The following is an 18,333-nucleotide window of genomic DNA, read 5'->3' as shown; positions in this document are numbered from 1 at the left end:
GCTCATTTACCGCTGATATTGTTGTCAAGTACTACTCCCACTTGAATAGCGGTGACACAAATAATCGGAAAACAATGGACTTTTTCGCATTAAAGACGCTCAAGAAGAACTAAATAACCGGTCATTGATTAAGTTCTCTTGTATTTTTCGTGTGTTTCTACCCCTTCCTCATTAATTGCAATTTTAAATATGAATTCCTCATTTTGGATACTTTAATAAGAGTAGATATGGTATTATGTTGTTTGGCAATTACTATTGAGGTAATAGGAATGGAAATCTCATACACGCGATACTGTTAACAAATTTTATCACATTTATATTGTGTTGTCCGGATCTCATAATTGGACCATGATTGGACATAATTGGACTTTAAACATTTAAAGGGGTTTTGTCCCAAAACCCGGAAGATATCTACTACTTGTCAACTTAATAATAATAAAGGTGCATCTTAAGTAATATTTGTCACTGGTTAAGTCAGATCCTATGTTTTTCTTTCGCACTCCTAAGACTAAAAACGGTATTGTGCCACATCTTGCACTGATAGTGGAGAGGGCAGCTGCAGTGCTGCACACATAATTAAACCGCTTAACAAATAATTGCGTGGGAAGTATCATCTATGTAAAATGTGTATATTATCCTTAGCATCTATTCGTTTTGATCCTCTTTTTTTATAACGCTCTTTACGTCAATCGGATTGGATTACAGATACTACCACATACGTCTATTTATTTATGTAGCTTTCTTGGATTTTATGTTGTCATTAGCGAACTTTGCAGGCTTCGTTATCAGTTCGAAAATTTTACTATTTGAAACACTTGAAACTATAACTTCAAATAATATATCTATACTATTAATAAAATTCTAAATGTTTATCTATGTGCGTGTGTGTATATACCAATAAAACTTTCTAACGGATGCACCGAATTGAAAAATTCTTTTTTCCTGAGAGGTATGAGCCCCTAGATTGTCCTTATCTATACATGGTTCGTAACGAACAATGCTGAGTCACACAAAAAACCCGAAATAAGGGTTTGGGGGCTCGTTTCGTGCAATTAGCGAAAAAGTTACCTGCCCATGTCAACGGAATTTAGCACTGTCTGTATGCAGTCGCGGTAACATCTTTCGGCATACGGACAAGGCTTGTGGCGCAATGGATAACGCGTATGACTACGGATCAGAAGATTACAGGTTCGAATCCTGGCAAGTTCGTAATAATTTTAACCTTTTCTTTTTGAACTCTTCCAGCTTATGATGCGTCGATATATCCTTATTTCTGGCGCGCAATATTTAATTTACATAAACAAACGTTTTAGTAATTTCTTCTCTCATTAATCACTTGAATTAATTACTATCAATATGGACAAATCTATTGCATATTAAGAGAGATGGGAAAATAAGGCAATAAAATTACAAACGAATACAATCAAATGTATATTTATTATGAACTGTTCAAAAATTAGTTATTCAAATTATGTAATCAAATAACTGTCTTTGAGTCATTGGTCTGTACTATAGATGCAGTAGTCCAAAATATGTTGTACAAGAAACGTTCCAATAGTAATGTCTCTTATTTAATTCACCTGAATGGATCAGAGGAGATTGAAAATTGCACTGTTATGATGACTAAATTTATGAATTCCTGACCTGAAAGTGCCATTTCTCTGTTGCAGATATTGACGATGTGAGACTCTAAGAAAGCGACTCTGTAATACATGTGCGTCGAAAACAGATGTGTCATTGAATTCCTGGCAAAAGTGCGTTGAGAATGATAATAGACAAATAAATTGTCAAGCACAAATGGTCGTTTGTTTAATCGTTTCACTTCCGTCTTCGTAGGTCTTTAACATTTTGGGTAAAAAATAGAGGGTTTAATTTTAGAATGATCCTTGTATTATTATTGATTTAAATAACAGTAACTCGTTTTATTGGTAATACAGGAGTGATTAAGAAAACAACTTTCGCATTTATTTAGAATTATATATATAATATGTGACACTGCGTGAAAAGCACATGAAGCAACTTCAGTTGATATTATGAGTTTTGCCTTTTTTAAATCAAGTCACCGATCGCCACAGCTGATCTACAGGCAACAGCACACATGATATGTTGAAGGAAAATCCTCACTGCCACGAACAAACAAAACATGATTCACTAGCTAGCTTTGTTTGCTCGTTATCGATTTTTAATTTTGTTCCATTCACTACTTGAAATCATTGAAACAAAACTAATTGATAAGAAAAAGTAGAGGAAACTAACCGATGAGAAGATAAAGCTAATCAACACGATAAAAGACGGTAAAATTTAATTAAAAATAGTAATATATTTTTGTCTATATTAAAAGTGACGAAAATTTTTTCATCGAATTTTTATTATAATTAGTTATTATTAAGCCAGTCTTTTTTAAAATCCAATTTCCATGCGTGATTATTCTTTTCTTTTTCATTTTCTTCCGTTATTATTAAGATCAAAACATATCTTTGCTCATAAAATTGTGCTGCATACTTTGACTATTGAAGTGAACCAGATACACATATGTTCACTTTTAAGATATAAATGAGGAAATGTGCAACATCAACGACAAAGAGGTAGTTGGAATTCTATGGGAATGTAACGGGTTCGAGCAGCTGTTCCAAGAACTCCCTATAAGTATCAGTACCGATAAATGATAACGGGACATTCCAAAAGGGAGAGTGAACTCAAGTGATCGCTCATAACCGCAAGAAGTGCGAACAGTTGGCACTACACTCATCAACTGAATAGCAGTTTTCAGGATTAATACTGTTAAAGATTAATGATCTATCCACTAAAACTTATTTGATGAGTTAAATTCATAGAAGAAATATTAGTGCGAAAACAGGAAATAGAGATACGATTATTGTCTTCTGTGAAAATACGAGTAAGAGGAAATGACGTCACACTAGATGGTATAAGTCTAATATTTTGATAGCAATCAAATCATTAAACTAAAGGAATACATAGGAGCACATATTCGTTTCACACAAACACGCATTTATGCACCTGTGGATTATCACTGATGAGCAACCAAAACCAAAAATAAGTTTTTTTAACACACGGTCTTCATTCTTTTCATCGTCGCTTGTAGTAAAAAAAAAAAAGAAAAAAAATCGTTCAAACCTTTTACCACTGGCAACGCCCGCTTCAGAGAGTGAAAGAAGAAAGAAGAAGAGAATGGCCACTGCGTCTATTTATAGACTAGAGATCATGGGAAGAGTATGCAAATAACTTTGGACGGTTTTGTCCTATAAAAAGCCTGTATTTGGGAGAGAGGGTATCTTTTTTGTTTGGCAGAAGCAATTGCTGTCAGAAGTGCATTGGACTGCAGGATTGAAGAGTGAAGATTGAGTTGTGGGGTCATTGTATTTAACCACAAGCTATTCCGGCAAAGAACAGGTCATGGAATCTGGGATGTTGAGATTGGGAAAAGATGTGATACCACCTTTTAGTGGAGAAGGTGATGTAGTCGGATGGATAAAGAAAGTAAAACTGGTGGCTAAGCTTCAATATGTGCCAGACCTTGCCAGTTTTATTCCACTTTTTTTGCAGGGAGATGCACTCGCTCTCTATCTTGAGATGAATAATGCAGAACAAGAAGATGCAGAACTGATAGAGATGAGACTCGTGACTGCCTTCACTGAGGGGCCTTTTGAGGAATACGAAAAACTGCAACGATTCAAGTGGACAGGAGAATCGATGGATGTTTATGCTAATAAAATCAAAAGATTGGCTGGACTGGCGGGATATCTGGGAAGAGGGCTGGAACATACAGCCAAACTGGCATTCATAACTGGATTCCCAGACGATGTATCTGTGGCATTACAGCAGCTACCGAACATAGAGAGAATGGATGTCAGCAAACTGATACCGACTGCACGGCTTTTAGTCAGCAAAAGGGTCGTAGAAACTCAGACATTGGCCGCAAGTGCGCAAACTAATGAGACTAATAAGGGAAAGAAAGAATCAAGCCTTCAGTGCTTTAGATGTCAAGGACCGCACCTAAAAAAAGATTGCACAGAGATCCCTAGGGCCAGGGCAACATGCTACAATTGTGGAAAATTTGGCCACATTGCGAGATATTGTCCTCAGAGTCAGGGAAACGGGCAAGGGGGAGCTTCTGCGCCGCAAGCTACCCTAGCAATGAAATGAAGGCGCGATACTGGCCTCTTCCTATAATAGAAGTAAAGGTGAATGATTCTGTAATGACTGCACTTGTCGATACTGGGTGCACCACTACTTTAATAAATTCCAAACTTTTGAAGGGATATGGAAGGAGCGGTACAGTGAAAGCAGTTGATGGGAGGAATATAGAATGTAAAGGAGCCAGACAAGTGGAGATAAAAGTCTGTGGAATGCACGTAAAGGTGAGGGCAATCTTGATGAATCACATCGTTGATGGGATCGACGTCATAATTGGAATGGACGTGATTAATGAGCTGGGAGGTGTAACTATAAAGAAAGCCAAAGTGAAGTTTGGAGATATACAATGTGCCGTGGCTGCCCATCAGCTGAATGTTTGCAAAATCGAGGATAAAGACTTTGAAGCAAACTTCGATGGAGATAAATGGACAGTAAGATGGACATGGAAGGGAGAGCCTCCAGTATTGCAGAACAAAGTTCAATATTATAAAAACTCTCTGGAAGGCGATAAAAAATTAGAATTCGAGAAAGAGGTGGAAAGATGGATATCGGGTGGTATTCTGTTACCATGGAAAGGAAAAAGGAAAGGCGTGTTGCCATTGATAGCAGTATTTCAGGCCACTAAAGGGAAAGTTAGGCCAGTGTTCGACTTTCGTGAGTTGAACCATTTTGTGGCGTGTCATACAGGGAGCGACATAATAGATGTATGTGATGAAAAGATAAGAAAGTGGAGACAGTTGGTAGGAAGGACAGCGATAGTGGACCTTAAATCTGCCTACCTGCAACTACATGTGGCAAAGGAACTATGTCAGTACCAGCTGGTTTGTTATAAAGGAAAAACCTATTGCCTAACACGATTAGGATTCGGACTTAATGTCGCACCAAAGATTATGGAAGCCATTTTAAAAACAGTATTAAAGAAAGGAAGTAGGACGAAAGAGGCCACTGATTCATACATTGATGATATAATGGTAGACGTAACGAAAATATCGACACAGGAAGTTGTGGAACATTTGAAGGGTGTTGGGTTAGCAGCAAAATCTCCGGAATCCCTGGACGGAGGAGCGGCACTGGGCCTTAAGCTTATGAAAAATAAGAGGGGTTCACTAATGTTCAGGAGAGGCAACGAGATCCCAGAGATGGGAGGAGAAATTAGTAGGCGGGAGCTATTTTCGATCTGTGGTAAATTATTGGGGCACTATCCAATTGCTGGATGGCTGCGATTAGCATGCAGTTATGTGAAAAGAAGAGCAAATGGAATGGATTGGGAAGAAAAAGTTGATTGCAGAACCATGAAAGTGATGCAGGAGGTTCTAGCTGAGGTGAAAAAAGAAGACCCTGTTAATGGCGCTTGGCACATACCTGAAGTGAGCACAGGAGTCGTGTTGTGTGATGCAAGCAATGTTGCAACTGACGTGGTTGTCGAGATTGGCGGTGTGGTGGCGGAAGATGCAACTTGGCTGAGGAAAAGTGATGACTTTAATCACATTAACATAGCTGAATTAGATGCTGTTCTAAGGGGTGTCAATTTAGCTATCAAATGGAGACTGACAAATATTGAAATAAGAACTGATTCAGCCACTGTACTCAGTTGGGTGAACTCTACTGTGGAGGAGAGTGGCAGAATACGAACAAAGGGTACCGGAGAAGTGATAATAAAGCGGAGATTAGGGATGCTTAGAGAGTTGATGTCTGAATTGAAACTGCAAATAAAAGCAGTGTTTGTGCCTTCTGAAAAAAACAAGGCAGATGCGCTAACACGGATAAAAAAACAGTGGTTAATTGAGAAAGAGGAGGCGCCGATATGCTGTCTTGGAATTGGAGAAATGAAAGAGTTGCATGACATGCATCACATGGGAGTGGAGAGAACATTATATTTGGTGAGGCAAGTGGATCTGAATGTAAAACGGGAAGAAATTCAGATGATAGTAAAGAACTGTGTTCGGTGTCAATTGATCGATCCTGCCCCAAATATACATAATCCTGGGGAAATTGGAGTTTTAACGAACTGGACGAGACTAGCTATCGACATAGCACACTACCGAGGGGGAGCGTACTTATCAATAATTGATTGTGGGCCAAGTAGACTGGCGATATGGAAGGAACTGCGAGTGGAAGCCGCATCTGCAGTTGCAACTGAATTAGAAAAGGTGATGCTTGAACGAGGTCTAGTAAGGGAGATGATAATGGACAACGGCACTGTTTTTCGCTCAGAAATCTTTCAGACGATGCTAAAAAAAATGGAAGATTAAAAGTTATTACAGGGCAGCCTACAGACCTGGAGGAAATGGCATTGTGGAGCGACATCATCGGACCGTGAAAGCAATAGCTGAGAGAGGAAGAATATCGCCTGAAGAGGCCACATTTTGGTACAACATGTCCCCTAAGGTCGGGCAAAGAGATGACACAGTTCCACATAGAGCAATCTTTAATTACGAATGGAGACATCCTAGAGACATGTCACCGGAAATTAATGATCAAGGACCAGCCAGAATCCAAATAAGAGAAGAAGTTTGGGTGAAACCGCCTAATGCCCGATGTACAACGCAGTGGGGAAGAGGAGTGATAACAGGAGTGCAATCCCCAAATAACTTAAGTGTCAATGGAATGCCACGACATGTTTTATATTTAAGGCGTGTGGTCCATTTAGGTGATGAGGATAGTGGTACTGAGGCAGGGAGTGATGAAGATGAACCGGTGCCGATGCAGAGACCGCAAAGAGAACGCAATGCGCCGATCTGGACACGGGATTATGAGATGTGAATGATCTTTAAAGATCATGGGGGCGTGTAGTAAAAAAAAAAAAAAAAAAAAAAAAAAAATCGTGCAAACCTTTTACCACTGGCAACGCCCGCTTCAGAGAGTGAAAGAAGAAAGAAGAAGAGAATGGCCACTGCGTCTATTTATAGACTAGAGATCATGGGAAGAGTATGCAAATAATTTTGGACGGTTTGTCCTATAAAAAGCCTGTATTTGGGAGAGAGGGTGTCTTTTTTGTTTGGCAGAAGCAATTGCTGTCAGAAGTGCATTGGACTGCAGGATTGAAGAGTGAAGATTGAGTTGTGGGGTCATTGTATTTAACCACAATAGGAGCACATACTCGTTTCACACAAACACGCATTTATGCACTTGTGGATTATCACTGATGAGCAACCAAAACCAAAAATAAGTTTTTTTAACACAAGGTCTTCATTCTTTTCATCGTCGCTTGTGTGGCCGTTAATCGATCTGCGATTGCGATCTTTTCTCACGACAAATAAAACTCATGCATAGAATAATAGAGACTTGTTGGAAGTTTCAAAGGTCTTATTGAGAAAAGAAGTTTCTTCACAAAAGGATACAGCCAAATTAATTTCTAATAAAATAAAGGTTGAAATTAATTTCTTTCTATTTCATTTTCATACTTAGAAATAGATAACGAATGCACAGTCTAGAGAAAATTCACTTTGATCTCTACATTGTTGGGCACGTTCAGTGCGGCAGCTTCCTTGCCAAAAACTCATCAAAAATCATCGACACCCGCTTCTAGCGTATTTTGTCTAGGGAGTTGACCTTTGAACCCTCGCATCAATTACGGTATGTGCACTGGGTGCATTTCTACTAACCTCTAGGACGTCCTGATATATACTTAATGTAACACTTCCGGAATCTATGCTAATTAACATAATCTCTATTTACTGATGTAGGATCCCATAAGCAATTAAAGCGGGTACTCAGTTTGAAGTTTGATCGACAAGACATGACACAAACTTACATAAGTGATTACAAATAAAAATGACTGCCTCCATAAATACGTAGTACCGATATTGCTTCTAGCCACCAATAAGAGAAAGGCTTAATACAATAATACTTTACCAAATTTTAAATCTAATTATTTTTTTGTGTGGTCATAATACCTTGAAGGTATTATGACTACTTTGATTCCAGAGCGAGAATACATCCCCCACTAAGTGTAGCCATCATCGAACGATGAAAGGTGCGCTTGCTCGATGAAGTACCCTCAGTTTTGGAGAATTTTTGTCATTGAACGTCGAAGACACTAGGTATGAATGTATTTACTGCTTATGGTTTATTGATTTGTATTCAATAACAAACATTTTATTTTATCATGAGATAAAAAAATATTCAAACCACTTTTCTTGAAAACAAGGTAGATTTTTACTGAGGGTCACCTCTTATCAAGGTCCAAGGACCACTCGAGGATAAGGGTTAATGAGTGTCGGATAGACTTTGAAATGATCGGTAATGGTGAGACTTGGATAAAATTTGATTATTTAAAATGACAGCTCATAAAAGATTATTTGCATTATACAACTCATTCAGAAAGACCCATTCAGTTTCTGCTGCATCACGTGATCTCCATGAAACGCTTTAATACCAGTTTTATCTTGCCAATCAGGTTATCTTTGATGTTGTAGATTGGTTTCTTTACTCAATCGCACCTCAGAGGCTTGACATGAAGTTGAATCATGCTGCCACATGCATGGCATTTCTGCAGCGACTATCCCCATACAGCACCTGAAAACAGTTCCCATTGCTTTGACTTGATTTTTTCACACCTTTTTTCAGACTCCCATAAAGTTCCATTAAGCAGATCCCTGGTATGATCCATCATACTAGCTATTGCATCCACATCTTCATCGCAATTTTCTAGCTCACATTTAATGACCTTGAACGTATTCAAAAAGCATGAGATGTCACCAAGTTTACTAAAGTTTTAATCCAACACGAATCATCATAACGCATGTCAACGCCCCATTACAGTACAATCTTATGCTTTTCACTCATCCATGGTCTCCGGCTCTTTCTCCCCTCCTAACAGTACCAGAAATACTTGTCTATTCCTCTTTATCGTTATTAAATACTTGAAATGGTTATGTTAGAATATAAAAGTATATCAAATCTCTCCGAATACAATCCAGTCGCTTTTTTACTAGAATGGAATTATTTTAAATAAAAATACATGTGAAAAATAAATAACCTAATATGTAAGTTATAAGCAACAATCTATAGATCACACATTATGAGAACTTTCAATTTCAAAATTCAATGTTCGATGCTCAGTAATGTTAAATAGTACATCGCATATTATGTTTGTCTTGGACACACAATCCATTATTCCTGTTTTTCTACTTTGTTATTTATATTTGCTCTTTTGCTCAGCCTGACCTTACAAAGCGAATCATACTAATAATTTGCTTTGCCATTTTTATAACATGTCATACATGCCAAGATACCATTAATTGATTAATAAAATATGTACGACCTGAAACTGCCTCGATGGCACACTCGTGCTTTATGGCTTTGGTAAAAAAAAGTACACACATTTCAATTCACTTGTTGATTTCTGTCACATATCTATTTTGAGAATATAACGATAGCATCTTAGCAAATATAAGATGCAACTTTTAAAGCATTGTTATTATTTCCTATTTCAATACAAAAGTCCAAGTATAATACTCTTCATTTTCATGCAAAATAATTCACATAATCTTTCTATGCACGTTTCCATGGGATAATACACATCTTTTTTGCATTTAAATTGTCGCTATGTTTCTTAATCTCGCTTACTAAAATACAGGAATTACAGAATGACAAATAAAAATTAATTTACTCTCCTTTATCCGAACACAATTAAACGGTAACCTGACTGTCCAGTCTCAAAGTACAAAGGATATCCCTTGTAGGGGCAGCTAAGCATGTAATTGTGAGGCAAGGGTTGCGCAATCTTCAACCAAACCTCTACTGAATCGGCACTGTTTAAATCCAGTGGCAAGAAGAAGTCTATGACGACTGTAAACAATGCCGAGATAAGCGTAACCTAGCGACATTGTAACAACAAAGAATAACGAACTTTAAAAAGGAATGTTTAAAAGTTAAAGCTTATATATTTTTAGAGTTTAAATTTTAATGTGATGTAAAACCTACAATCTGTTTATATAATCTTACACTAATTAACGGTATCATTTCAGTGACATGTTCGTTAGTAATGTTCCAGTAATTTTGTTATCTGTTATTCTATAATCGATCACTTCACCAAAATCAGTATAAAAAATATTTTTTAAAATACTGAAATGCATTAGATATTTTGTAATATACTGCTTCTAAGTAGTGTTCAGAAGGTTGCCTTCTTTTTAACACATGAATAATAATGTTATTAAGTGGGCAGTTTGAGGTCATTTACATAAACAAATCATTTAAGAGTAGAATGCATTTTGGTTTCCTCAAACAATTCATAAATTACTTGATGCAATTCAATGTTTCTATGTCACATTTCTTTGCTACTCCTTATGTATTAAAATACTGAAAATTAGAAAGCTAACAATTTCAGAAAGATATTTAAAAAGACTATTTTGATGCTAGAAAATAAACAGCTAGTATATAATAAAAATAAACGTCTGCGTGCCTATCAGGGAATTTGTCTGGACATCAATAGAATATGAAATTTGAAAGATAAATAAAAGTTTTAAGGAGTGTACTATAAATGATTTCCGAACACTATTTTTAATTTTGAGTGATAAAAGGGACAAAATGTCCACACTTTAAAATATATTTAAAATATATCCGTCGATTAAAAAGCTATAAAATTCAAAATATTAATAATATATGGCATTGAGAGTTTAATGAATTTCTTTTCATTTCTTTTTAGAGATTGAAAGGAGGGTTTACCTGAATCTAAAATTCCTTGAATTTAAAATCTACTCGGCAAATCTAATGAAATCTGGAAAATAGGCAAGTTTATATAAAACGGATTGTATGTTTCATTTATTCTTGTAAATGAAGGCAAATAGGGACGTAACTCCTCTTTTGACATAAATGTAATAAACCAGAACAGCATTACAACTGACGAACAATGGAATAGTTTACTAAGTATGTGTACACAGAGTGATAGTGTACAATGGCAGTGCAACCTGTCTAGTGAGGGCTGAGACAGCATGACAATATTGCAAAATAATGTCCCTTCGAATATAGGCCAAAAGATGAGGTTAGAATGCAGTGGCAAATGATAGAAAAATGTTCCAGAAGTGGTGGTGGAGAGTGATAATGTGAAATTATTGTGGAACATAAATATCCAATGTGATAACGTGATTAAAGCAAGGAGATGAGATTTAGTCTTGTTAGAAAAAACACAAGGCAATAATTATTGATATAGCAGTACTAGCTAGTGTAAATGTGGAGGAAAAAGAAAAGAAGGTCGAAAAGTATCAAAACTTGAAAAGGAAGATAAGATGAAAGTTGAAGAAGGTAGGAGCTGTACCGATTGCGATTGGAGCCGTGTGGCATGTGACAAAAGGATTTGACAAGTGGATTAAGAAAATTAGGATCCATTGCAACGTTGAAGTATTTCAGAAGAATGCCTTGTTGCGAACTGCCAGAATCTTGGGGAAAGTCTTGGAAGGCTGAGAAAAGATATTGTCTGGTCATATGTTATGATCTGTCTATCAGCATAAAATCGGCAATAACTACAGCCAGACACAAAATGTGACAACAGAAATAATAACGATCATCCTGATTTTGTTTAATAACGTCTCGCTAAAAAGAGATGGAATTAATTCTCGGAAAACTCTCCCTCATTTCCGGCTCACATCATCATCAACTATTACACTGCATAGTGTGTTGGCCAGCAACAAAGCCCCTCCACCTCTGCTTAGCCTGAGCCACCCTACATAGCTTTCCTCTCCCTTTTCGCCGTTCTTCTCCAAGTTTCTCTGGCCCTTCCTCTCTTCCGTTTGCCATCTGGGGTTCAGTGCAGTGCTGTTCTTGTGATTGATTGTGGGTCTTTCTAGAGAACGTGCCCGATCCACATCCATTGCCATTTTCTGATGATTAGGCCCATATCTTCTTGATGGCATATCGTTAGTATATCTTCGTTGGAGATCTTCTCAGGCCAGAATCTCCTCAGTATTCATCGAAGGCAGGTGGTGTGAAAGGATCGAAGCTTGATGAAATCTGCTTCCATCGTTCTCCAGCATTCCGATCCATATAGGAGTGTTAATACTATGTAGTTCTGATAGAGTTTGAGCTTGGTGTTGGTGTTGTATTGCACAGATCTCCAGATGTTGCTCATTCTCCTAAACACGCCCCTTGCCTTGCTCAGCCTGCTTTGTATGTCCTCCCTTGTGTCGCTCTCAGATGATGCTACCTAAGTAGGTGAAGCGGTTTGCCTGGTGCAAGTCCTTTCCATTCATCTGAACTAAAGTTGGTATTTTCACATTTAGTGTAATTGTTTGTCTTCTTGGTACTAATATTGAGTCCAACCGGCTGCCCAAATGCCTGCAACCTGCTTGTTTTTCTCTTGCATATATTGGTATGTATGGTACAGTAGTACCAGGTCGTCGGCAAAATCCAGATCTTCAAGAGTACAGAAAAGACTTCATCTATCCCCCTTGAGGAGTCCTCTGTTGTCCTTATAACCCAATCGATGGTCAGGTTAAAAAGAACCGCTGACATCACACATCCCTGCCTGATACCCTTTTTAACGTCAAAGAACTCCTGATTTCGTTTAATAACGTATCACTGAAAAGAGATGGAATTCATTCTCGGAAAACTCTCCCTCACTTCCGGATCCCAGCGTAGATTCAAAGATCAAGAGTTTTTAAGGATACAATAGTAAAGTTCTTAAGGCCGCTCAACACATCAATTATGCATAGTTTTTTAGATATCCTTCAAGACGACTTGATACTACACCTACACTGAGATTACTTGGATTTTAACCCTATGCATACTTCTTTCTCCAAGGCCACCTGAACATAATTGCCATATTTCTTTTTCTCTTTTTCTATCAAATTTCATCTATGTTTTTAGAGTATGTCCGGACGAGCTCCACCATTGTCCCCATTTTCTTCTCATTCCTACCAAATATCTTCAAATCATCTATGATTAGCATTGGGTCGAGGGATCAGATAACAGTCCCAAACCTATACACCAGCTTTTCAATCTTCAAGAAGATGCTCAATTGCACCATTACCATTACAAAAAGAGGAAATAATGAACTACTTGGAAATATACCCTGTTTAATGCCAACCTCCCAAACCATCTCATTGTTCGCCATCAAAACCATTTCCTATTGAACCATACTTGTATCAAAAAGTCCTATGACATTTCCAGCAACTTTCAACATTGACAGCATTTCATGGATCCATGAGTGACAATGTTGTACGCCGACCTGTAATCAATCTATGCTACACTCAAATTCCTCTTCCGTTTTGCATCTTGCATTACTGCCTTATCAAATATTAGTTAATTCTTGGTATCCCTCGATCCGTGCCAGCATCCTTTCTCTTCATCAGGGAGAACATAATTGCTCCAAAGATAACCTGCATCTTTGCCGACAGGGCTAACAGTTTCCACATTAGTGGTAGACATGCGATTGGTCTGTAATTGCTGAGAATTTTTTCTTTCACAGGCTCCTTCCAAATCAATATCGTCTTTTCCCTAACAAGCCAATCAGGAACGTCTCCAAGTCAACCATCCCTTTCAGGGCAGCAACTATTGGGGAATAAAGGCATTGGAACTGCTTTAACCAGAATTCCCTCACTCCATCTGGAACAGGTTTCTTCCAGTTTGTCATCCTTCGAATATCAGCCTTCAAATCGTCAATGGTTATCTCAACGTTCTCAATCTGCTGCATTTCTGAGAACATTGCTCTGGCATCTTCCAACTAGCTAGCTTTATTATTATGCTGCTAAATCAAATCCTATTTCAGAATTCTCTAACCCCATCTGCATTTGGAGTATTGTTACATTCAGCATCCTTGCTACCACTTAATTTTGTTTATAGCTGAGATTGATTATTCTGGAAAAGATTTTTCTGACAAAATGCAACACCCTTCCCAACAAAGTTCCTAATTTTCATACCACCATAACGGACCTTCTTTTCAACATTACTAGATCCGCCATTACCTCGTTTTCCGTCAAACTATACTTCCTTTCAAGCTTGTCCTTGCATTTCTGTCCTAATTTAAGTCTCTTTCTTAGCTCTTCAATTCTGCCAATATATTTTTGCCACCATTTAATAGTTTCCTCAGGCCGCTTCTCCCAGTATGGCCTTCTCTCCTTCTTTTTTATGTTTTTCGTTTGCATCAAGTAAAGACGATCTGTAACAATGTATGACGCCGTGTATAGAAACGTGTTCGGTTCCATAATAAATATGTTCTCTCTCAGGATTTTGTAAATTATGCCTTGGACTTTTTTCACCTTGTCTCTCACCTCCCGCCTTTTAATACTCTTCATATTTTGAATATCTATGATCTTGCTACCAAAGAAGATCTCTCTTAACTTCTTTCTTAACCAAAGTCAAAGCTTCATCACCACTTCTCCATACATCTTCTCTTTCTACTGGCACTTGATCTCGTCTGCCTCGAATCCTTCAAACATCTCATTGTCACTTCTACTAATCATAGCATTCCATTTCTCCTCAGACACCTTAATCACACTATCACCTACATTCCTGTTCGGCACTTCTGCAAGCCCAATCCTCTCATCAGAGTTAAATATCATTACATTTACTTTCTCTATTCATTTCATCCCTACAATCTCATCTCTCAGCATCACTGAAAGTAGATTATTTTCAATTTGTTTTAACTGAGATAACAAATTTGTCACACTCTTAGCACCCCCTCCTCTAGACCCCCCACATCGTCTTCACTTGCAGCATCTATCAATCTGATTCCGTGCTCCCACTTCTCACAAAGCATTCCCAAAGTACTCTTCTTTCCACATCTGTCCACTAGTTTGAAAATTCACAGTTCCTCGACCTTGGAGGGGCTTATTACCACCCCAAATTCAAGTGAAGACCAATAATTGATGCCAATGATAAATCAATAGTAAGCGGCTGTTGCGATAACGCAAATTCTTTTGCAAACGGTTATCAAAAGAGATGGAGCGTACTGGAAATCTGGGGAGACTTGTTGTCACTCAGACTCCAGAGAACACCACAAGTTGTTGTCTAAGATAAATCATTGATGATAGTCTGTGTGACTACTCCTAGTGAGTAAATAATAATATTAATAATAATAATAATAATAATAATAATAATAATAATAATAATAATAATAATAATATAAATATAATAATAATATTAATAGGTGCAATATTATAATGCCAATACTTTATAAACGTAATAAACGTATTTTCTTACACTTTTTAATTTTATTTTTTGTATAAATTCTGTTACCTAAATAGCATCAGCAGCAGCAACGAGAACATAACATCAGAGAGACTACGCGTTTTAACTGGATTCTTCATTTAAACTTTTGATTGCCGTTTGAAATAGAAATTTTCTGGATATATAGTCACATCACCTTTGCCAGATTTAATTTGATTTTATTTTTTTGTATAAATTCTGTTATCTAAATCGCAATCATCATTAGGGGCAGCAACAACATAACGTTGCAAAATTTTTTTTTTTAAATTCATTTGATTAAAGCAAGAATGTAAATGACGTTAGTATTTTGACACTTACCTTCATTTCGATGGCGACTCTTTCTGTTTGGAGGTGGTGCGTCAGTTTGTGTCCCCTGTGACACGGGTGCTTGGTCGTTTGTTTTGATCCGACTGTATGATCGACATCGGAAATCTGACCGGTGTATACGATAACAATTTAAACACGTCTTTTCCTGGTGGTCACTTATTATTGAGTCTGACTCTTTGTCAGGACTGTCGATCAAACTGCTTTGACATGAATTGTTCTTGGGCAAAATCACTTTATCAGTAGGGGCCTTGCTAGCACAAGAACCCATTCTGCTATTGATGCGCTGTGGTGTTATTTGTTGCAGATTAAAAGAGATTTACTTTTAACTATGCAGTTGGTGTCAAAATCAACGACGTGCACTGTGTAACTCAGGTTAACACCTGTTGTAGATCATCGATAACTAAAATTTGATTGATTGATTGATTGATTGATTGAAAATTGAGGCTTGTAATGGTTTCTTTGTGAACCGCTAAATCTGTCTAGATCGAAGAACAATCATTTATAGAAATAGCGCCATGTTTCCTTGGAAGTCCGTAGTCACCTACAAAAACAGACATAGAGAAAACATTATTTGCAACATATAATAATAAATATTCAAAAAAGAAATACAATTATTCTTTTAACGCGACAGAAGGTGACAAGGCGTAGTGATCCTATTTCTATAATGCACACATTTATGGGTGTTTGTCTACATATAGGCATAACTAGTCTGCAATAACAGAGTTATTTGGATTACTATTCCCATCTTAGATGTTATATTTAAAACGTTTTGGTCGATATAAATTCCGACCTTCTTTTGACAATCCTTATATCTGTAACACTATTTCGAATCCAGAGGGACATCAAACTATTTTGCTGGAATACACGGGGTGTTGGTATTTGACACTTGATCAAAGAATTCAGATTACCCTACGAAAAAAAAATCAACCACAACACCTGACAACAAGGGGAAAGTCAACGTGTTAAAAGGTATTACTACATGAATTAAGGGTTATGCACGTTTCGTGCGATCTATGCATCAGGGCGGTAATTTCTAGTGACCAATGAGTGTCTGGTTACATTTTCAGGGGTCCAACACTATATGAAGTAAAAGTGTAACCACAGGAACTTAAGGTTAGTGCACATCGTACTTGCTCGTGTGTGTACCACCCATTCGTATTACATTTATGGTACTGCATCCAACTGTCTTACATATTAAAATCAGAAATTTATATAGAATTTCAAACTTAACCTCTTATTTAATCCACAGAGATGGATTGTTTTCGTTTCATCAATCACGACTGGATAGAAATGTCTAAATTTTTTTTACTGTGTTAGAATCGTCTGTAGTGGAGATTGAATCTTCAACCTCAAGAGGACTGTAACTTACTCAATACCATTATCCGTCGTATCACAGGCGATATTAGCTAAAAATAAAATGATTTAAAATTTGTCTACATGGAAACGTTGCATAACATATAATAGCATTGAACAATAATTAGTTCTAAATGACTTTTGAAAGTTAAACTAAGCGATTCTAAGAAAAAATGAAAATTGGCCGACAGAGCTAAAATAATCTATTTCCATAGATTAAATGAAGGTTTCAATCTGAAATTCTACACAGATTTCTGAGTGCGGCATAAAGATTTCCTAGTTCTAAAAGTTACCTCTCAAGGTCAGTTGGAGTGTACATTGACCAAAATATTTCGATAATAGCAACCAAGATGATAACAGTAGTTTGAATAATTCAAATGATACGAATTATCATTCCTCGTGTTAAAAAAATGAGAAATATAACAATCTAGTTTGTTTATAGTTAACTGAAATAGTTTAATTACAATTTTTTTCTTTACAAATACTCTCCCTCGAATTCCTAGAGAGACCAGTCATTTCCATTATATTTTATATTTGATTCATATACAATATCACTACCAGGTTTGGCCGGTAGCATAAATAATAAAGTAAACGCGGCAGACGGACAACTTTCTTTTATACTGAAAAACCCTTCTGAACTCCATTGTTCATTGAATGCATTATTTTTAATTTGATAAACTTCTAATATGAATTTAGAAAAAGTTTTAAATATGATAATAGTCCAAATACTTGTATGTTATCAATATGGCATGAACTATTAAATATAACAAACTTGTAGCGTAATCATTTAAGTTAAATACATGCAAAAGTATCACACATTTCATTTTCAGTTTAGATTCTTGCTTGTTTGAAATAAGTTTATGGATTTTCAGCTCGAATGACGTCACTACAAGACGAAAAGTTGTTTTCAAAGTATATATTTTCCATAATACGTTTTGTTACTTGTTGTGCTTTATAAAATTGAAATAATATTCAACAATTTTCGTGTGACCAATAAAAAATTTTGCACGGACGACTGGTGTATTAGTCAATGTATCAGTAGTTGCTGATCACTATCGTAAAGCAACACAAAGTATTGAACAAACACTCGTTTATCTACAACCACTGTCAACAATTTCCTCTAATCTCTATCTGTGCCTAAAACTAGACACACATTTTATGAACAAATTTTCTTTCCTAGAACTGTTTACTTACAGAACTCAATGCCATGAGGCTACCTTCTATCTGACTACAACTTGTCGTTTTCAAGTCCATCTAAATAATTTCTAGGTAAGCTGCTCACTTTAAGTAAATTATACCCAATTTCCATTACGACCAGTCATCGCTATTGTCACACTGACGAACTTACACTCA

The 18,333-nt window shown here is 36.8% G+C and overlaps 1 protein-coding gene across 4 annotated transcripts in view; it reads right to left on the bottom strand.

Annotated features, from left to right (window-relative positions):
* LOC145254609 (uncharacterized) overlaps nucleotides 1-18,333 on the bottom strand; it is a 1,148,515-nt gene that overhangs the window by 574,964 nt on the left and 555,218 nt on the right. For all 4 annotated transcript variants that reach the window (XM_080113218.1, XM_080113220.1, XM_080113219.1 and 1 more), the window contains exon 3: nucleotides 15,619-16,168. In XM_080113218.1, coding sequence (XP_079969344.1) covers nucleotides 15,619-15,895 — 277 coding nt within the window. In that variant the 5' untranslated portion in view covers nucleotides 15,896-16,168. The remainder of the gene's footprint in view (nucleotides 1-15,618; nucleotides 16,169-18,333) is intronic.

Source organism: Euprymna scolopes, chromosome 30, assembly GCF_053919585.1.
Source record: "Euprymna scolopes isolate OS-2025 chromosome 30, ASM5391958v1, whole genome shotgun sequence".
NCBI classification, from domain to species: domain Eukaryota; kingdom Metazoa; phylum Mollusca; class Cephalopoda; order Sepiida; family Sepiolidae; genus Euprymna; species Euprymna scolopes.
Note: the sequence above shows the minus strand (reverse complement) of the source record. Positions and strands in the feature narration are given on the sequence as shown.